This window comes from Pelodiscus sinensis, chromosome 5 (assembly GCF_052426305.1).
Source record: "Pelodiscus sinensis isolate ZL-2025 chromosome 5, ASM5242630v1, whole genome shotgun sequence".
Taxonomy (NCBI): domain Eukaryota; kingdom Metazoa; phylum Chordata; order Testudines; family Trionychidae; genus Pelodiscus; species Pelodiscus sinensis.
Genome location: NC_143056.1, coordinates 42,069,062 through 42,090,597, shown reverse-complemented (window position 1 = coordinate 42,090,597; position 21,536 = coordinate 42,069,062). Strand labels below are relative to the sequence as shown.

At 50.0% G+C, this 21,536-nt stretch overlaps 1 protein-coding gene across 2 annotated transcripts; it reads right to left on the bottom strand.

Annotated features, from left to right (window-relative positions):
* Positions 1–83: 83 nt before the first annotated feature.
* On the bottom strand, positions 84–20,375 carry LOC102463600 (uncharacterized). 2 transcript variants are annotated; one of them, XM_014579370.4, is made up of 13 exons: positions 17,513–20,375; positions 16,194–16,370; positions 14,815–14,920; positions 11,284–11,406; positions 10,525–10,756; positions 8,498–8,521; positions 7,492–7,614; positions 5,674–5,861; positions 4,591–4,790; positions 4,084–4,175; positions 3,611–3,665; positions 2,254–2,351; positions 84–2,072 (listed from the first exon to the last, which is right to left on the bottom strand). In XM_014579370.4, the coding sequence occupies exons 1-13, from the start codon at positions 17,701–17,703 to the stop codon at positions 1,816–1,818; spliced, it is 1,866 nt and encodes a 621-aa protein (XP_014434856.3). In that variant the 5' UTR covers positions 17,704–20,375; the 3' UTR covers positions 84–1,815. The 2 variants fall into 2 exon arrangements, with proteins under 2 accessions (XP_014434856.3, XP_075782922.2); XM_075926807.2 differs by lacking the exon at positions 17,513–20,375 and adding an exon at positions 17,088–17,458.
* Between the last annotated feature and the right edge of the window lie 1,161 nt (positions 20,376–21,536).

Genomic DNA, 21,536 nt, shown 5'->3' with positions numbered 1-21,536 from the left:
TAAACTCTTATTGTGGAGAGTGAGGGCAATACCTTTTTACAGGAAATGCGCTGCCTCACTGTCTCCAGACACAGAAGAATATCAGAAAACTACTCAGCACACAGAGTAAAACTAGGCCTGATTGTCCCAGCACCCATACCACAATTACAGTAACCCCACTGACTTCAGTGGAGTAAATACCACTTTACATGGGTATAAGTCAGGGATAGGCAAGAGAGCCTCCATGGGCCAAATCCGGCCTGCCAAGTGGGTTGATCCAGCATGCAGCCACCCTACTGCTCCCCTCCAGGACAATCAAGTTCTGGGGATGGGGGAGCACTCAAAAGTTTCCTCCCCCAGCCAATGGCGTACGGCACCTAGAGTGAACCGCTAGATATTTTGAACAGCTAGCAGTTCACTCCAGGTGCTGCATGCTCCTTGCAGGGCGGGGGCAGAGAGCGAGAGACTGCGTGCTCCCCCACTCTCGGACCCTGTTTGGCCTTGGGGTGGGGGAGAGCGCACAAAGTATCCTCCTGCCCTGCATGGAGCACGCGGTGTTTATAGCAAACTGCCAGCTGTTCAGAACTGTTGGCAGTCCACTGTAAGCGCTGCGTGCCCCTTGCAAGGCGAGGGCAGGGAGCTAAGGCTTCACACGCTCCCGCTCCCCCACCCCCAGGCGCTGATTGTTCAGAACAGCTGGTGGTTCTCTCTGGGGATAGGGGACGAAGACTTCATATGTTCTCCCAGGCCAATCAGGGTCTGTGGGTTGGGGAGCAAGGAAGTGTCCTGGCCCAGGTCCTGCCTGAGGCCCTGCCCCTTCTGGGGCAGCCCAGGGCCACTTCAAAATTTGTGAAGTGGCCCCCCTTTCTAAAATTATTGCCCACCCCTGGTGTAGGTGCAGGAAAGATGAGACAGTGAGAGATAGAGCCCAACCACAGGTCTCTACTCTAGTAGGGAACAACCAACAGCTACATTACATCATGGCTGCCATGCCAGTAGTGACAATATGAAGGACATTAGTTGTCCCAGGCTGCTGGGTGATCTATGTGTCTTCCCTCTCCCAAGCAGCAACCTCGGAGAACCAATCTCCCTAATTGCTGACATAGCAGCCAGCTCCCTCATTAGCCAAAGCAATATTCTCTTTCCCATCCCCGGATAGCATGCCACTTACACCCAGACATCACACAGCATCAGATGCTTTTCAGCCACTTGTAGAAAGCCAATCACTCACTTCCTAGCAATATTTTCTCCCCAGAGGGAAGTTTCTGGGTGGTGAATTCTCATCTATCCAGCAGCCCTTCCAACCCCATTTCTCCATAGCAGAGAGGAACTACCAAGTTTCACCTGAGATTCAGCCAGCTGTAAGGTGGGGACTCGCATCCCTACCTTACAGTTCTCTCTTCAGAGCTTGCCGCAACCCCTTTTCCTCACACAGCTAAGAGCGAATACATGAGGTCACCTTAATTTCTATGCTAATAGCCATCTGCCCAACACAAGCTGGGATTTAGAGCAGGGAAGAGAAGTGAGATACAGCAGGAGAGGAAAGTAAAGAGAAGGATTTTCTCTAAGGTCTTGAACAGAACTCCTAACAAGGACACTGCAGATTTAGTTCAGACTTCACAGGATGAATTCGAGTCAAAGCATAGACTGAAAGCTGAGGTGGGGCTGGGATTTGTGCCTAGTCCTCAGACTGCATGTCCATGGGCCCCAACATAGGCAAGAAGCCACTACAGCTTTCAGGGACACATTCCAACTGTGGGGCATATTTCACCTACATGTAAACCTGGTTCATGTCTTTGCTTGAATTTATTGCCATCCACTGTTTATCCACTGTCTCTATTTACCACGACACAGAACCCCTACTGTCCTGGGCAGGGTCTCCTCTAGGTCCAGCTGTATCTTGCTTGTGCTATTGTAGAAAGTCCCAGCACAGTCTGAGCCACCAAAAACTAGCACGGTGCACAGGTTGTGTTTGCCCTGGCTCTCCTTGTCCACATCGGTCAGATGGGCAGAGGTGAGATTGAGCAGTGTGTGGCCAGCCCGGGGCACCGAGGAGAGGTGACTGTGTGTCACTGCACTCCATGCAAAGGTGTCTGCAACAGAAAGGAATAACCACTGCTGGTAAACCTGTGCTTTGTGCCAGGGTTGAAACAGACAGATGAACACAAAGCTGCCAGAAATACCAACAAGTGCATTGTCACTGCAGCACAACAGCTACCTTCAGCAATTCTTTGTCGCTCAGCAGCTCTGAAGAGGGGATGGGGAGCTACTCACCAAGGTGAAAAGTAAATACATCTTGCAGGGCTCCCTTGGCATTGCAGCCTCCACTAATCAGTACCTTCTGGTCAGACACTGGCATTGCAGCATGGAAGCTAGAATCAGAGCAAAGCATAGCAATAACCAGAGCAAAATGTGCAGGGGCCCCTGCTCCTTGTAAGCTGTGCACTTGGGTGGCCACGCAGAAGAGATTCCATTGTTGCTTTGCTGATTAGCAGAGTGCCCACAGCTAGGTTTTGTTTCAACTGGTGGTACACATTGGCACATGCCTCAGTGCATACAAAGAAATGATTCTGCACATGGAGAGAAAAAATTCTCACGTGGATAGAAAAGATTAGAGGGAACATGGCAAGGGGCCCACCTTCCCCATCCCTCAGGTGCTCTCAGTGCCCTGGGCTGGCCACATGCTGCTCAGCCAGGTGCTGTTGGGGGGTGGGGGGGGGGGTGTCCCCTGTTTATCTAGAAGAGAAAGCCTGCAACAGTGGTTCATGCCATAGATGGGAGACAAGACTCCAAAGATTCTAGTCCCAGGTCTGCACCTGATTCGTTGCATAACCCCAGGTGAGTTACTTCCCTCGCTGTGTTTTGGATGTTGAACTCATCTCTACAGGTGCTAAGAGGCTTAATGTCCATCTGAGAAGCACCAGAGAACCTCAGACAGAAGATGCTAACTAGGGATATAAGACCTTAAACAGTTACCAATAGCATCAGCGTATTGGTTTCTGTTACAGTTAAACTCTTCCCTCCCAATGCATGCCAGCTCCACTCCAAGGGAGCCAATTACCGTCCCACACTGCAGGCTCTATATAGGCTTATATTACAGAGCCTGTAGCGCAGGGCAGCAGCCAGCTCCCTAAGAGCAGGGCCGGCCGCTGGAGCCAACTTATAGGCTAAGAGTGACCCCTGCACTGGACTCCGGCGCCACCTGTGCAGAGCAGATAGAGGAGGGCCCTGGCTGCGCTCCAGACAGTCCAACTCAGCCTGGGCAAGCCAGCAGCAACCCTTCTACTCCAGCCATACTGGAGTGATCCAGGCCAGGTGGGCAATTAAAAGGTTAAACATTACAATTTTAGTCATTTAACTGGTTAGCTAATTAAATTATTTACATCCATAGTGCTAATGAAGACAGAAGGTTTTATGTTTGCAAGTACCCAAGAGCTTCCCTTCAGCAACCCAGCATTCTCTGCATAAGGGTTTCTCCCTTTCTTTGGTTCTGCTGCTGCCTAGGCACCAGGGAGGGAGAGTCGTGCTGAGTGGTAGCCCTACAAGCATGCAGGAAGCACAGTTCCAGCCATGAAGCAAGATGTGGGGAGAGGTGAGGGAGAGGCCTCTTGATGCTGCAGCAGGATCTTACCAGCGTGCAGAAGGTTGTCCTGAATGAAGTGGGACTGGAATATACTCCATGTAACCTGATGCACAGGGAAAAAGAAGGAGAAAATTCAAATACTAGAAGCTCTTCCCACCCCACTGCAAGACAAACACCTCTGTGCTAAACGAGGGGAACATAGGGCTGCCTCATCAAATCAGAGAGCCTACCAGTTTAGTCTGACATCCAGTCTCTTGCAATCACCAGTGCTTGTTTTTTACCCGCTGCCTTGGGCCAGGCTCTCTCCTACTCACCCTATGAAGGGCTTCCCTACAGTCACAACTTCCCATCCCCCTTATTCTGGTCTCAACATCTCAAGAGCTTTGCTGTCCCCATCCCATATCACATAAGGGACTTCTTTCACCCACAGTCCCCAATCATGTCTCGTAAGGTAGGCACCCTTGCATTCCCACTTCCATTGCCCAGTGTAGTCTGGCAGGAAGGTGATGTCCCTTTCTCACCCAGATCCAGGATGTGCACGTCATTCAGGTACAAAGGGGTCCTCTGACCTCCAAAGATGACCAGCTTGTTTCTCAGCAGAGTGGCTGAATGGCTGAGAAGAGAGGGGTGAGTGAGTGAGGCAGTCTCAAGAACCTCTTGGAATTGAGGGCTCAGTGTCTTTTCACAAAAGCGGGCTTCTGGGAGAGCCATTAACTCAGCTACACCTTTGGGGATTGGGGTAACTTAAGCTTACGCATGGCAAGTCCCCACCTTTTCTGTTCCCCATTGTCATGGAAGCCTAATACCAGAGCACAACCTATCAGCAGGGGACAGTCTCACACATGGAAAGAATGGGAGCTGCTTCACTTAGGACATTTAAAACTAGGAGTGAACCAACCCTAGGCATGTAACTGTGGGGAACAAACATGTCCTGCCCCCCAGGTGTGGAGATTAAGTAGATGGGACCTGCTGGTGCTTCCCTCCACACACACCCTCTACCTTGGAGGACTGAAATGAAGATGCCTCACCCGAGCCGAGGTAAAGGCTTCTCTCCCTCCACAATGGGCTGGTACCAAATCTTGTACTCAGAGTTGAAAATGTAGAGCATGTTGCTGCAGGCCCTGGACTCAAAGGAGGCCATCTTGGGGAAAGCCCCTCCAAAGATAAAAAGCTCCTTGTGGTAGATGGTGGCACTGTGGTAGGCCAGTGTCGGCACCTTCCCCTTGGCCTGAGGAAGAAAGCTTCCTGTCATGTTTCACGTGTGAAAATGAAGCACACAGGTTGGCACAGGTCAGCTCCCTGCTGGCCTTGGGCATCGGGAGTCCTGCAGTCACTCCACCTGCGGCATGACCAGAAGTCTAAGATTCAGGTTGACAATATCGTCTCAGCTTATGTCCTACCCTTCTGTGACCTGAGAGGGGCATCACTCCTCTGATCCCAATTGCTTATGACCATTCACAGGGAGAGGGGATCATCCTGTAAGTGCTTCAGCCTCCAGCAGTGCTAATCCCTCCCACGCCATTGTCTCACAACCCCGGGGCTTTTCTTGGGCATTAATGCTGTCCACAAAGGGAAGGGAGGAAGGTGCAGGGGGTCACTACCTGGGAAAGTTTCTCTCTGGGAAACAGAGAGTGCGAGGGCCGGGGGACAAAACAAGGCCCTCTGAACCAAAAAAGCCAGCTCATTAGCTTGGTGCCCCAGAAAAGGTTTTCGCTAGCCCACACAAATGGAGAACCATTTCCCCTGCAATTTATGTGCAATTCCTCCCAGGTAGCAGATACAACAGCCAATGTCAATCCATTCTGCCTCCGGTCTCACACTGGATGCATTATCTGGATTCCAAGGATCTTCCAATTTTCAACCTAGCTTTCCTGGCTGGGTCTAACTAGGCTCATCTCAAGGGACAAAGCAAGGGAGAGGGGTGGGGGAAGAGTTAGAATCAGTTCACTTCCCCTTTGCTCTCCTGAGGACTCCTATCAATGATCCTAAACACGCCTCTTCCACTGCCCATGAAATGGCAATCAAGGCACAGCGCTTGGTCCTTGACAGAACACACTTCTTCCTGCCATCCCCATGCTTTGTCTCTTTCCTGCAGAAGCTCCGCTACTCACAGTCACAAGAAGCCACTTCCAGGTGGCTGTGTCCAGGATGTAGATGGTGCTGTAGCACTTGCCCTCCTTCATGCCCCCAAAGACGTAGATGCGTTTGGTGTCCGGGTCGTAGGTGGCAGTGTGGCCATGTGAGCAGAGCGGCACAGAACCCAGTGGTGGCAGATCCATGGGAAACCAGAAATCATTGTCTGTCAGAATAACACCATACCAGACAATGAGGAGACAGGGAGAGGACAAAGACCCTCCTTCACATCCCCACCTCAAAAGTTCTAACATATCAGTCTTTGGTCAGGGTCCTGCTTTCTTCCTTCCTCCCCACTCCTGATTCAGTGCCAGAAGGAAGGGCTTTGATCACTGTTTCTGGGTTGGAGGTGGAAGGCATAAGAGCAGCATATAGCTGGGAAATAGGACAGATGAGAAGATCAGCGTGTAAGTGGCAGGACCCGGGCTTCACTTCCCAAATCCCTCAGCCACTGCAATGTGCACTGCAACTTCTGCTCCTTGAAAGCCATCCAGCTCCCACTGATGCGCCTAACACAGTCAACAGCAGGAGCAGCTCGCACATGCAGGACCGCAGGTTCAGGCTGAGGCCCATGGCACTGAGCTCAGCATTGAGTGGCACCAGTGGATGGCCTCCAGCCTAAGCAGCATGCAGCCTTCTGTTGAGTGGAGGGACAAAGAGGTGGAAATGGAGCTACAAGAAAGGAGCCGGGAGGAGAGTTAGCAGAGAACAGGTAAAAAGGATAAAACAGAGAACAAGGAGGAAGCTACACAAAAGAGAGAAAATGGAGAAATAGCAGACCAGATCACTGTAAGCTAAGGTAGCACAGGGACACCCTGGCACATTCTCATCCCAGCAGAACAGGAGTAGGCAATACATTTTAATGGGGGAGGGGGCACTCAAAATTTTGGTAAGTAGTGAAGGGCTGCACTTCTGTGGAGGGGGCATGGGGTCTGGGATGATGGGGGGGTGTAGAAGGGAGTTTGAGTGAAGAAGGAGTTTATGATCTGGGTCAGGGGCTTGGGATGCCAGGTCCAAAAGGGGTATGGGTGTAGGACAGGATTCTGGCCTGGGGGAGGGGTGTAGGAGGGAGAGCAGGATCTGGGAGGGAGTTGTGACCTGGAGAAGGTAGGGAAAGGGGATGCAAAGGGTTTGGGTGGTAGCCTGGGGCAGGCAGTTTGGGGGGGGGGGGGGGGAAAGGGGAGGCAAAGGCAGGCTCTGGCTGGGAGGCACTTACCTAGGCGACTCCCAGGCAGCAGCTCTGCAGAAACCCTGCTTGTGTGCTGTGCAGGCTGCTCCTAGTGGCTCTGCTCCAGCACAGAGAGGGAGGGGGAGGAGAGAGTGAGCAGGCTTCATTCACTGCCCCTGCCTTCAGCAAAGTTTCTCACCTCCGACTGGCTGGAAACTGGCCAATGGGAGCTGGGGGATTTTGCTAGGGTACAGGGACACCATATGAAGTTTTCTCCTTCCAGCCCAGTTTGCAGAGCAATTAGCAGCTTGCTTTTTAAAGTGGGTGCAGCTGCTCTACAGTAAAGGTGCCGGCTAGGTGGCCATGGGATGGATCCAGTGCCTTGGCAGGCCGGATTTGGCCCGCAAGCCGCCTCATGCCCACCCCTGCAATAGAAGGAGCCACTAGCTTCCAGCCCATCCATGCAGAATAATACAGCCCTCCCTGCAGAAAGTCCAGCACGGAATGGCATTAGCATGGATGGAATGCTTCTTCTGTCTGGCTTGGAGCAGATCCAATCCATTCAGTTCCTGCTTTGCTCCACACTGCCAGGACCTCTGTTTCCCCTGTGCAGGCCAAAACTTCTCACCAATCTCTAGTTTCCAGAGAGCATCCTTGCAAGGCTGTTGATTGGCTCCCTCTCCACCAAACAGAATGGCTGTTTCTGGGTCACTGAGGCACATGGCATGACACCATCGTGGGCTTGGACAAACTGGAGAAGGAGAGACCAGACCAAACTCTGTCACTGGACCAGATGGGGGGAGGAGGAGGCTCACATCTCCTTGCTTCCACTGAGAGAGCAATGCGAGGAGGCAGGAGCCAGGACTTTCATAGAAAGAGACAGCCTGAGGCCTTAGACATCCCCAATGTGGCTGGGCAACAAGCCCTACATACCTACATCCAAGAGGTTTCAAGGACTTTTGGGCATAGGGATTTTCTTATTGGTTTTAAGGAGTAATCATGGGTTTTCCCTTCCCACTATCAGTACACAGGGAATCAACAGTGGGGAGTCAGGCGGCTGCAGGATCATGCTGCCTTGCACTACATGACAAGCAGGTGAGAGGAATTATGTTCCCACTGAGCAGCCAGTCCAGATCCTCAGCTGTGGACAGGTCCAGTTCTTCATACCCCACATTTTAGCTCCTAGGGCATGAGAAGGGTGAGATGCCAGGGTTCCCTCCAACTAGTTCAGGGAAGCTTCTCCCCCTGTTCCATTTCCTTCTCCTTTCTTTTCCAACATTCTTCCCTCATCAACAGTCTCCTTCTACTAACTGGTGGGGAAACTGGAAAAGTTTGGTTAAGTCTATGCAGCATTTTACCCACCCTGATTAGTGAGCCCCACCAAGCACCTAGTGGAGCAGCTCAGTGGAGCAGCTCAGAATTCAGGGAAGCTGCAAGGGGTATTTGAGATAGTTTCCATCCCTGTATATTTTGGGGGCAACACTATGAAGACAGGCAGAGCATGCATACCCTGCTCACAGTTCCTCATGCTTAGGAAGGAGTTAAGGGGACAACCACAAATGTTCACTAGAAGGCCCATGACATTAAAGAGAACATCATCCCCAACTGGCTAAGAAGCCAGGCCAGGTTCTTACCTTGCAGCTCCTTCACCTCCAAGTCTGCAGAGAGAAAACATAAATAGATGCTGGTCATCAGAAGGCAGAAGCAGAAAGACCCTGGGACATGCTCAGTCCTGTTATATTGTGTAAGTGCTTCTTCCCCCTACCCTGGCACATGACCATGGAAACAACACTTCTGACATGGAGATCCATAGGAGTGGATACTATGCCTGTCACAGCTAGCACACTGCTTCCACTCCAGCCACATCTCAGTGTGACAGGCTGACTCACAGGGAGTGAAAAGTCTCCACCAGCTCATTTTGTCTGTCTGTGTGAACTTCCAGGTTCAGGGGCCTGGGTCTCAAACAGCATCGGAGAGTAGGTGAGTTTAGTACCAGTGCAAGGTGCAAGATGGAGCGCCCTGGAGAGAGAAGGTGTTTGTACCCCCAGAACAGGGCAAGCTTCCTCATGTGGATACGTCTATGCAGCAGCATTATTTTGGAATAACTGATGTTACGCCAAAATAGCATAGTGCAAGTGTACACTACAAGCCTTTATTTAGAAATAATGTTGAGCTGGAGGCTTCTTACTCTGACTCCTGTCACCCTCATTTCACAAGGGGTGTGTCTAGACTACATGCCTCCTTTGACGGAGGCATGTAGATTAGCCAGATCGGAAGAGGGAAATGAAGCCGCGATTAAAATAATCGCGGCTTCATTTAAATTTAAATGGCTGCCCCGATCTGCCGATCAGCTGTTTGTCGGCAGATCGGGGCAGTCTGGACGCGATGCGCCGACAAAGAAGCCTTTCTTCATCGGCACAGGTAAACCTGGTTTCACGAGGCTTACCTGTGCCGATGAAGAAAGGCTTCTTTGTCGGCGCGTCGCGTCCAGACTGCCCCGATCTGCCGACAAACAGCTGATCGGCAGATCGGGGCAGCCATTTAAATTTAAATGAAGCCGCGATTATTTTAATCGCGGCTTCATTTCCCTCTTCCGATCTGGCTAATCTACATGCCTCTGTCGAAGGAGGCATGTAGTCTAGACACACCCAAGGAGTAAAGGAAGTCAAAGGAAGAGTGTTCTTCCTTCAACTTCCTGCTGTGTAGACAACGCCAAAAGCTGAGTTAAGCTATTTCAACTTACACTACGCAATTGACATAGCTGAAGTTGCATAGCTTAATTTGACCTTAGCCCTGCTGTGTAGATGTACCCTCAGAGGGGAACCCTCTTGGGTAAGAAAGCTGAGACTCCATAACTCCATCTCTGCTCAACATACCATGGTGACAGTGGTTCAGAGATGGGGATACTTGTTTCACTAAGAATGAGATCAAAACCCAATAACCTAGTTCATACAATGAATGGCTTTCAAAGACTTAAAGCTTTTGGTCACAACCTGGGGCTGAATTGGAACCAATGATAAGAGAAAGATTCCATTTCCAATTCCCCAGTCCCCATGAGCCAGTCAGTTCCCTGCAGATTATTACAAACAAAGGAAGTTCAATGCAAGAGCATTTTAAAAATATCTTCCTGGCACGCTCTGCATTTGGCAATTAATTAATTACAAGTCTGATATGAACCAAGAGAGACAGTACTAATAAGGGAGACTGGGTGGCCCAATGGACAGGGTACTGAACTAGGCATCAGGAGACTGGAGATCTCAGCTCAGATCTGTCATTGACCTCTATAAATGGGGATAATTACATTTATCTTCATTTGTAAGTGCGTTAACACCTACAGATGAAGAACTAAGTGATATTGTTATACGGTGCAGTGCAGTGGCATTCAGGAGACCACCATATCCCATTTCTGATTGAACAGGTTGATGTTGCACACTCAAGCTATTTGTTCAAGTATAGAATTTGAGAGAGATTCTTAGGGTTCTGAGAGGGATACAGGGGACCATCTTGGCTTGGAGGTGAGGTTTCGAACACACAGAGAAATTGTCCCTAGAGACAGCATGCACAGATCTGGGAGTCACACAGACAAGACTCAGAATAAACAGCCTGAATGTTATCATCCTAAGGTCTGTATCTCATTCCCCATTTACAGAACCAGAGTTACCGTCAGCATCCTGCTCCCCTTTACATGCCGTGGGCTCGAACAAGACTTTCCTAGGCTTCTTTAGCTGGATAGCACTAGGCTTGCAAATTTTCCTCCTAGTCTCCTTGGGTGCCTTCTGGTCAGCAGGTGAGTCTGGGGCAAAATGCACCAACAGCCTTTTTGGTAGTGGAGATAAATCCTTCCTTCCGGGCCTTTGTACTCTGGCAGTCACCTCTAAATTCTGACCTTTAACCTGTTCAACAGAAGTTACAATGGAACCAGTTGCCTGTGGCTTCTGGGAGAAAAGGTAAATCTCACATGGCTCTTTATATCAGGCTTATCCACAACTGGAGTGATGACAAAGGGGCGGGTGAGCCAGGACCCCCAGAGCTGGCCCACTACTGTAGTGGCGATTAAGCTTAGAGAGGGAACCAAGCTGATGTGGCCACTACCTGTTCCACCTGCTGCATGCCCAGCCAGCAGTCCACCTTCGGATTGCCAGCTGAAGAGTGGCACAGCAAGAATGGGGGCATTATTGAAAGATGGGAGAGCAATGCAGTGATAAGCTGAAGCATTCACTCATAGGCATCAGGTGCATTTGAGGGACACTACAACTGATTGTTCTTTCCAGCACAGAGTAGACCTTAGCTTCACAAACCTCTTCAGCTAAGGCCCTGCTAGGAGAATGGTACTAATGGTTCCACCTGCAAATAGAGCTCCCTGGCCTTGAGTGGCTATGAGCAAGGGAAAGGAGTAGATGAGTGTCCAACCTGCACATACCTCAGTGGGATCGTCCAAGACCTGGATGGGAGACATGGGATCTTCTGGGAGAACTGGTGACTGGGTAGGCTCCAGTGCCAGAAAAGGGTGGGTGGGAGTGCTGTTGGAGATGCCCTGGAGCAGCTAAGAGCAGAGACCACAGAGCAGGTATAAGAGCTGCATTTTTAACTAGCACCACGTTTAATACACACTGATGGCCTAGTCTCCCTTACTCACAAAGTGAGTAAAAAGCTAAATTACAAGCGATGGATAAACTGCAGACCAGGAGCTCTAATGTTCAGCTCTTACAGATTCCTAAGCCAGAAGGACCCACTGTGAGCATCTAGTCTGACCTCCTGTATCACAGGGGCCACAGAACTTCCCCAAAATAATTCTCAGAGCAGATCTTTTATAAAAACATTCAATCTTGATTTAAAAATGATCAGTGATAAAGAACCCACCACGAACCTTGGTAAATTGTTCCAATGGTTAATTACTCTCACTGTAAAAAATGTATACCTTACTTCTGGTCTGAATTTGCCTAATCCAAATTCTAGCCATTGGACTGTATGATCCCTTTCGCTGCTAATTGGAAAGCCCATTATTAAACATTTGTTCCCCAGGTAGATACTTATAGCCTATAATCAGGTCAGCCCCTTAACCTTCCCTTTGTTAATCTAAATAAAGCTAATTGTAATGCATGTTTTCCAATCCTTTAATCATTCTCATGGCAAAATCCTCCCCAAAATATCATCATCCTGATTGAATCATAGACAGCAGGACTGAGCACAGTATTAAAGCAGTGTTTGTACCACAGTCAAAGAGATGAAATAATCTCTTCTAGCTGCAGGCCTGCAGACAGAGAAATGGCGACAGTTACAAAGGGGGGCAGTTGCTCAATAGCCCAGTGATTTAAAAGGGCCCACGGCTCCTGGCCACACTGCTACAGCACCAACCGGAGCTCTGGACCTTTTAAATCACCGCTGGAGCCCCAAACAGCACATGCCAGGCAGCACTAAAGGGAAGCTAGTCCCCAGCCTGCTCCTTCCACTCAATGCCCCACCTCTTCTGGGGGCTCAGAGCCACCCCACCCCATCTTGCCCACAGCCCAGTGAAATCTGTCTGCTGGCCTACCAACCTGAGATTCCTTCATTTATGCATCCTAGAATTGCACCAATTTGGGCACAGTGTTACACTGGGGGCCACAGGTACCAACTTGCTTGCTGTCTACCCAGGGGGTCCTCAACCCCCTCTCCATCCTCAGCCCCACCCCTACTATACCTTTTCTTGCCCTGTCCCCTGTATGCACCCCATCCCCGCTCCTCCCCTACTGTCCTTCTGCAGGCCATAGAACAGCTGTTCTGCAACTGGGAAGGAGGGGAAGGAGTTGATGGGGGTGTACCAGCATGTAGGAGGCGCTGCAGATGAGAGGGGAGCATGGTTGCTAATAGCTGGTAAGAACCCACTACTTTTTTTCCTCTTCCCCCATGAGTGCTGCAGCCCTGGAGCACCCTTAGAATCAGTATCTATGCTGGGAGTGGATATTCAATTATTATCCACCAAGACCTCAAAACCTTCAGAGTCACTGCTTCCCAGACAAGAGTCTCCTCTCATGTAAGCCTACACTCTTTATTGCTTGATATTTATATTTTCTTTTAGCTATATTAAAACAGTGTTTGATTTCACCCAATGTTCCAAGTGATCCAGATGCTTTGAAAAAATGACCTTTTCCTCTGCATTATTTACCATTCCCGCAAATTTTCATCTGGAAACTTTATTAGTGATTATTTCATGTTTTCTTCTAAGTCAGTGGTCCTCAAACTAGCAATCTGAGGACCCCATTTTGATTTAAAAATTTTTGGAACCACTCTGCCCTGCCCCTTCACCGAAGCCCTATCCCTACCCTGTCCTCTCTATTCCATCCCTGCCCCGGTCAATCACTGTTCCTTGCCCTCACTCAGGCTGGGAAGAGGCTAGAAGAAGGGTTGGTATGTAGGAGGGGGCTCCAGGTAGGAGGGCAGGCTCTGGGTTGGGACTAAGGATGAGGAGTTTGGGTCATGGCAAGGAGCTGGGGTGAGGAATCCAGGAGGGAGTTTGGGAGTAGAAGGAGGTTCCAGGCTGGGGCACAGGGTTTTTTGGAGGGACCCTGTAGAGAGTTTGCGTGTGGGAGGGGAGTGTGGGCTACTGCAGGGGTTGGGGTCCAGGGTTGGGTTGTGGGGTCCTGATGGCACTTACCACGGCTCCCAGGTCCCTGTGGCCCCTAGGCGGAGGTGTGGCCAGAGAGGCTGCATGCCATGCCCTCATGCCATCCTTGCAGTTCCCACTGGTCGTAGGTCCTGGCAAATGGGAGCTGCAGAGACAACACTTGGGCTAGGGCAGCACATGGAGCCTCCCTAGCTGCCCATGCACCCAGGGGGCACAGGGAGAGACCTGGCATCTGCTTCTGGGAGCCATGCAGAACCAGGGCAGGTAGGGGGCCTGTTGGGCAGAAAGGAGACAGTGGAGCTGATGAGCAGTGTCTGCGAACCCCCTGGAGTTTCCTCACAGACCCCCAGGCTTCTGCAGATCCCAGTTTGAGAAATGCTGTTCTAAGTCATTAATAAAAAATGTTAAATAGTGTTGGGCCAAACACTGGAAGCTGACTGGAAATACACCTGCTTGATTCCTAATTTACAATCACATTTGGAGACCTAGCAGTTAGCCAGTTTTTGGAACATGGATTGGTGGTGATGAAGACATTTGATATCTTAGAGGTATTTAACATAGAAGATGCTCATTCACATGGACTGCTTCTTTGACTCTCTTTCTTGCCCTATGGGACTAGGCAATTGTCTAGGGGGAAACCATCAGAGCTATTGCTGGCAATTAAACAGAACTCCCAGTTGTGTAATAGTTACAAACACTGTAAGAGTCCCCAAGGAAGTGGAACAAGGCAAGAATCCTCAGAGTCAACCAGCCAAGAGACACTGTGTTGGCTCTGAAAGGTTGGCTCTAAAAGGTTGCAAATATGAACATACCAGGTCCCTAGGTCAACATCCTCAACCTTGACAGCAATGCCATAGTCTGCAGGACTAAGAGAATAGGAAGCACAGAAGCTCAGGTGGACAGACAGACAAGGACCCTGGGCTTAAGACTCTGCATTGTAATCTTATTCAGGAGTGCTACAATCAGCAACTTCTAGCCTCATATCAATAATAATATCTAGCTTCTATAAAAAGCTTTACATCCATACATCTCCAAGTATAGAGAGGATCCATCTCAGGGGTACTATATCCCATGATTTCACCACACGGGCAAACAACTATCTTGATACCAGGAACCAGGACAGAATGGAATTGAACCATCCTTTAGCTAATAGTATCTTGTGGCATTTAAAAGTCAAAGGTGCACTGGCAGAACATAGTACTAGAACTGCAGGGTTTTGGGTGCGAACCAAGGTGCATTAGCAGATCTGTGGGAGTAGACCAAGCACTGGACTAGCAGGAATGTTGCAAGGCCATGACCAGCACCCACAATGGGAAGAGCAGGACATGTAAGGAACTGCTTTCTTACCTGCCCATTAACAGTCAGGAGAAGTTTAACAGGATTGCCACTGTCCATCTGTTTCAATGAAGCCATCAGAACATGCACACTCCAGTCACCTTCCCACACAAGAGACCTGTGTGCAAAGAGAATGAAATCTTGATTCACGGGGACACTGCCCGGCGGGGGGGGGGGGCATCCTGCTTCCCAATAAGTAGTAAAGTTCCATAGAATTCAGTGACCCTAGGCCCCAAAGCACTGAGCCCTGGGAGGGAGCTCTCCTCCGCTTTCTGTTCCTGCCAGATCCCTTGGCTGCAAAGGAGAGATGGTCAGGAAAAAAAAAAAAAAAAAAAAAAAAAAATCAATGCAGCTCTATGCTACAGGCCTTTTCCATAGGAGCCACCACACTTTTGATGTTCTGTATGGGATGTGTCCTTGACAATTACCCTACTCTTCTCCCCACAGTCATCAGGCCCTATCTGTACAGACCCAGCTGATCAAAGAAGAAAAATTTAACCAAATTCTTTGTGGGGGGTGGGGGGGGGGGAAGATGGCAAAAAAACAACCAAAACAAAAACACAAAAAACCACACCTCAAAAACATGTCAAATTTGCCCTGCCTAAGCATTAGCTCTGCCTGCAAAAACTCTCTCTGCATAAGCACAGAGCTGGGTGCTTTCTTCTGGCATCTGCCATGCTACCTTGGCACTCACCGCTGCTACAACAGTTGCTATAAGGGGAGCTTAGTGCCTGTGTTCCCTACAATGAGTCCTGCATCATGTCAGACCCGATCACCTCCAAATCTAGCCACCAAAAGGAAGATGAGGGGATCAAGCAGCTGATGCACTGAGTGTGCTGAAGAATAGCTTCCCACTGTGACCAGCCCACTAGTGCTCAGCCCTAGCTCAGAGTTTTAAGAGCTGGTCCCAGCAGGGAGACCTGAAGCCCATTCCCACTACTCCCCACATAAGTTAGGAGAGACCCACTCCCTCCATGTCCTCTATTCCCTTGTTAGCGGAGGAAGACCTGCCCCATCACACCAGATGAAATATTTGCCAGCAGTCAGCTCCAATTTACCTCAAATAACAAAAAGGAACCTATTCCCCAACCATTCATCAGCATCCACCAGCAGGGATCCACTCTCCTTGTAACAAAGCACCCCTCAGCCAGGGACCATAGGAGCCTACCTGTCTCTGCCACCACCAGTGTAAGGAACAATCACAAGAACCTCCTGGAAGCGAGGGGGTAGCATGATGTGTTGACAGAGGGTGGAAATGGGAGGACTGACAGAGTTGGGAGATGAGAAGAGACTGTGTTATATACCCAACCCCCCATATAGCATATTTTCTAAGACACCCTCTGTTAAATCACTGACAGTATATCATTGCCTGTGCAACCCCCAACATTTACCTTACATCAGACCCCAGTTTGCCAATCCATTGTGACTTGACATCTGGATTCACCAGCACCTCCACAGTGATGCTTGTGTCTTGGGAGTAATGATTCCAGTCACCCAAGCCAAAGACCACAAGTTGTTTTGGCAAGGGCAGAGGCAGCTGAATCTGGTAACACATCTGGCTGGATCCGCTTGAAGAGGAGATTTAAAAATAAGGTAGCAGAAATATAGGAAGCCCAAATGAAAACAAGGAAAACCTTTGCCAACTTCCATGTGAGGACGGGGAGAGTGAAAGGATTAAGAAATCAGACACACCACGGATTTACAGCATCAGCCATACTTGGCTGATTCCAGCACAGCACTGAGGGGTAGGTAAGAAGAATGCCTGCATACAAACTAACTACTGCCCCCACGGAGCGTAAAGGCCTGCGTGGTGTCCAAACTTTTTTCAAAGAGGGCCAGATTTTATGAAGTGAACATGCGTGAGGGCCGACCATTTTGCCTGACATTCTTTGAACCATTAAAATTAAACGCAAATTAACTATTTTATGCAATGTTTATTGCAAACGGCATACTTTTCATTTCGTCACATGGATGACAAATCTAAACAGGTGTTAAATCACTCTGCCTTTCATATCTGAAGGCCAGATGAAAAAAAAATCCAAGAAGCTGAAATATATGTCAGGAACATTGTAAAGTACATTACATATTATTGGTAATAAAGGTTGTCTGTCAACTTTTAAGTTCAAAAAATATGAACAGGAACATAACACCAAGTATACATGTTGTGTCCAAATATATTTATAACTGATTTAGACCAACTGACATTAACTGAGATTTTACAATGTATTCATCTCAATACATATGGATTCGTTAGGGGCCATAAAAGATAGATATTGCCAAATTACCTGTGGGGCCTTATTAAACCGGAACACGGGCCGCAATTGGCCCGCGGGCCGGACTTTGGACATGCCTGCGTGCCTTTTGTCTGACCCGACCTCCTCACACACGGGGGCCGGAGATCAGGCATCGAGAGCCGCTGGGGGCGCCGTGGGAGCCAGCAGTGCCGCACGCAGGCGAAGCGGGAAATTGTCAGCCAGAGCTGGGGCCCTGCGCGGGCTGAGCGCGGCCCCTCCAGCTGCTGCCGTGGGCACGCCCAGAACGCAAAGCCAGGGCGCAAGCTCGGAGCGGACACTCGGAGGCTGGAGCCCAGGCCGGGAGTCCCTACGAAACTGGAGCGAGCCGGAGGTTGGGCGGGCTGGCTGGCAGGGGCGGGGTTGTCAGTAACAGCCCGTTTAGATAATCCCCGGCTCTAGCCCGGCGCGGGTCTCACCTGCTGAGCTGCCGGGGCGGCTCCTGCAGCGACCAGAGCACGTAGAAGTGGAGGCTGGTGCCTGGAACCAGACGCGGGGGCGCCTCGGTCGGTACATCCCGCTGCGCCTGGCCCTCGAGAGCCCAGCTCCATCGGCGACGCGGGGACGGCCCTCTGCTTGAGGCCGACGGGCTGAGGCTGGAAAGCAGCATGGCTAGGGAGCCGGTAAAAGGCAGCCTGGGGCTTTATACTCAGCTCCAGAGAGGGAGACGGCACAGGACAGACGTGGGTCCCTAGATCCTGGGGGCTTGCAAAGAATCAGGCGTGCTCCCATAATTGGGCAGTGGTGGGGAACAAACCTCTTTACCCAGGCTCCCGATTTTCCTCTTCTCCTGCATTCATTTTGTATGGAGCTGATCCCAATCTGCCCCTCCAGTTCCCCAAACACAGCCCCCCTGTTCTCAGCACACTCTAGCTATGAAGGGGCACACCAATTGGTCCTGTCATCAGCCATAACCATAATACTTAATTTAACCAACACCCTGTGTAAAGTGATCATGGCTGTGGTAGAGGTGGGGTTGCAATCCAGTAGGTCCAGCCTCAGCTGCAGCAGAGATTGGCCAGTTCTCAGTGGCAATCAGAGCACTGCAGAAATTAGTGCAATGGTCAGAGATTTCCGGCAGTACACAAGACTTTTGGGGGGTGGGGGTGCTTTTTTTGTAAATGTGAATTGCAAGGGTGTGCACACACCCTCCATGGTCCCCAAGTCAGCTGAGAAATCAGCCTCAGCCTTCCCTCAGCAGGCCAGAGCATGGGGAAGGGGGGCTTGGGCAGCATGCCACTCCTGCCTTCCTCTGGCCGGGAGGAGCATGCTTTCTTGGGGGACCATGGGGGTGCTTTCACACCCTTTGCTTGCACGCACGCACACTCACATACACCCCACATACAGACCTGGATTTTTTACCTTGTCTAGTTTTGGCAGGGCTTGAGCCCTTTGTGAGCTAGGTTGAAGGGGTACCAGACAGGGTTGTGGCTGACAGTCAAAGTAGCAGGTTTCTAAGTGTAGACCACAACTTAAAGGGCAATGCACATGGCTCTTGGGGGAGACAGATCAATGGGAAGACCTTAGCAGTAAAAACAGCTGAGACCCATATCAAATTAATACCCTGAGTTCAGACAAATTTTCAGACTAATGAAAGAGAGAAGGATCCTCCTGGCCTAGCACAAAGTTTTCTAAAACTCTTCCAGGCGGCAGCTGAACTCAAACGGCAAGAGACCATCACAAAGGTGTTGGAAAAGGGGAGCTGCTCATGACCAGGCAGAGATCTCCACTGAAAGGGGATAAAATGGTTGGATAACCAGGCTTGCCTTCATGCTGTGCTGCCATGGAGGATTATTCAGAAGCAAGGCAGATGGTATAAACCTTCAGTCACCTTCTGTCCCCTCCACACAAACTTCTGCCTGGAGTCCAACCAATAGCAGTGTTCCCCCACAGCAGCATTTACCCTCTTCTCCCAATTAGAGACTATTTTTACCTCTTTTTTTGGTAATTACCACTTTTGAAATATCAAACATTTGATAAGAACTAAGAGAGTATCACAAAAGGTATTCAAAGATAGCAGTATAGCTGAGTGGGTAGAACACTGCACCTAACTCAGGTAACCTGGGCTATATTTTTGGTTCTGCCAGTCTGTTGAATAATGTTGAACAAGTCACTTCAAAGCTCCATGTCTCAGTTTTCGTTTCTGTAATATGAGGATGAGACTAACTGTCTTTGAGGAAGAGGAACTCACTATAAGACTTAGAGCTTGTCTTCACTGCTGTGCTATATTGGTCAGCTGTGCTGATGTACTACTGTGTCCATGGGAGAGTGCTCTCCTGTCATAATTACTCCCCCTCAAGGAGAGGTGGAATTGATGTTGGCAGGAGAGCATCTCCCACTGATATAGTGCAGCACTGACACTGCTTTAAGTCAGTGCAACCTCTGTCCATAGTTCCCTCTCAGGTGTTCACTTGCATGGCTGTGCACAAAAAGTTCTCCACCCACCCACCTCCTTTGCAGAACCACACAGCAGTGTGCCAATGGAAGGTGAGCTGCTGCTGCTGGTGGGCGAGTGGGGGCTCAGCCAAGCAGCTTTTTGCTGTCCTTGACTCCCCAGGGCTGCAGCCAGAGCCACATAGTAACTGCCCAGCTGCTCTAGGGGCTGGGGTTGTGCAGCAGCAGCTGCTTTTCCGGCAGCTGGGCTAGGGCCATGTGGCAGCAGCTGCTCCAGCTGTCGGGGCTGGAGCTGCATGGCCACGGCAGCTGCTCCTCCGGCAGCCAGGGTAAGGCCATGTGGCTGTTCTTATGGTAGCCAGGCCTGGAGCCATGTGGCAGCTGGACTAAGAATGTTAAAGACTAGTTGACTATCGGATAAGCATTTGCTTATTGGATAGTAATGTTGACTAGTCAATTCTGTTCCCCCTCCCCCATGCTGCCACTATGAAATAGAGCGGTGCCCCCCGGTTCCATGGTGCCCTCTGGGGCATTTATGTGCACCCGCCAAGTGACCAGGGCCGGCCCAAGCCATTCTTGCGCCTTAGGTGTGTGGCATGTGCACGGTGCCAGCCCCGGATGTGCGGCCCCGCCCCCGGACATGCAGCGCATGCGCGGCCCCACCCCCTGGGCGCCTGGCAGCCCTGAAAGGTTGGGGACCACTGAAATAGAGGCAGCAAAGGGAGGTTGGGGGAGAGAGGTACTTCAAAGAGGCAGTGCTGCACAGCGGTGCTGCCACTTTGAAATTCCAAGGCCACAGCTGCACAGTTGATCCCAAAGTCATTTCCCTGGGAAAATGCCACGGGGAGCCCAGGGTCAGCTGGGGAGTCCCCAGCTGAGCCCGGACTCCCCTGCCACCCCTTTGAATCGCGTGCAGGTGGCAGTTTCAAAAGGACAGCAGCTGCACAGCTGATCAGCTGTGTGGCAGCTCCTCTTTGAAACTACTGCCTCTACACGATTCAAAGAGGGCAGGAGGGGAGCCTGGGTTCAGTTGGGGACTCCCAGCTGACCCCGGGCTTCCTGTGACATTTCCCCAGGACCAGGGATCAGCTGGGGAGTGCCACGTGGAACCTGGGGTCAGTGGGGACTCCCCAGCTGATCCTGGGTTCACAGGGAACCCCCAGCTGTGCCCGGACTCCCCTGCATCCCTTCTGAATCATATGGAGGTAGAATTGCAAAGGGGCAGCTTTGATACTGTCACCTCCGCACGATTCAAAGGGGTTGGGGGGCCCATAGCATGGAACCCAGGGTCAGCAGAGGACTGTGAGTCTCCCGCTGACCTCAGCTTCCATGGCTTTGAAATGCACAAGAACCCCCACTGGGGACTCTTGTGCATTTCAAAGCATGCTCCCATGTGCAGCCCAGAGTCAGCGGAGGAATGCGGACGTGCCTATCAACTAGTCGGCTAGTCAATTAACCGCATTTTAACATCCTTAAGCTGGACCAGCATGTTAAATTGGTAGCAGTTGTACTTGCTACAAATTGTCATTATCTTTATTATGCATCCTCCTATTATGCTCAAAGGCTTTAAAAAGCCCTTTCATTACCTGCTTTCAAATCCTCCTGTAAAGCTGGCAGAAAGGTATGTTTTTGTTTGAAGAGGTAAGAGCAAAAGATGCAGCTGCACCCTGGAATGTGTTAATTTGGATCAGTTTTGCCAATTTGTTTCAGCCCAAATAGTTTAATTTCAACATTTTTAAAACAATGCTTTAATTTCAGTACAAAGTGATATTTTGCTCAGAAATTTCCTTAAATTTTATTAACAATCCAAAAATTTAAAAAGCTCAACATTGAAATTACTTTTTATTTTAACTTTTGACTTATCAAAGTGTCCATAATGTTTTGGTTCAACTTGAAACAAGTTTCCCTCCCCCAGTTTTTGTTGGCAATTCTCAAAAAACACCAGAAACTGCTTTATTAGCACAGATCTACATCACTTCCTTAAGCCTAGGCAATTCAACCATGCTCTGCATTTTTTAAGTATACACTAGAATAGCCTTAAGTTATTGG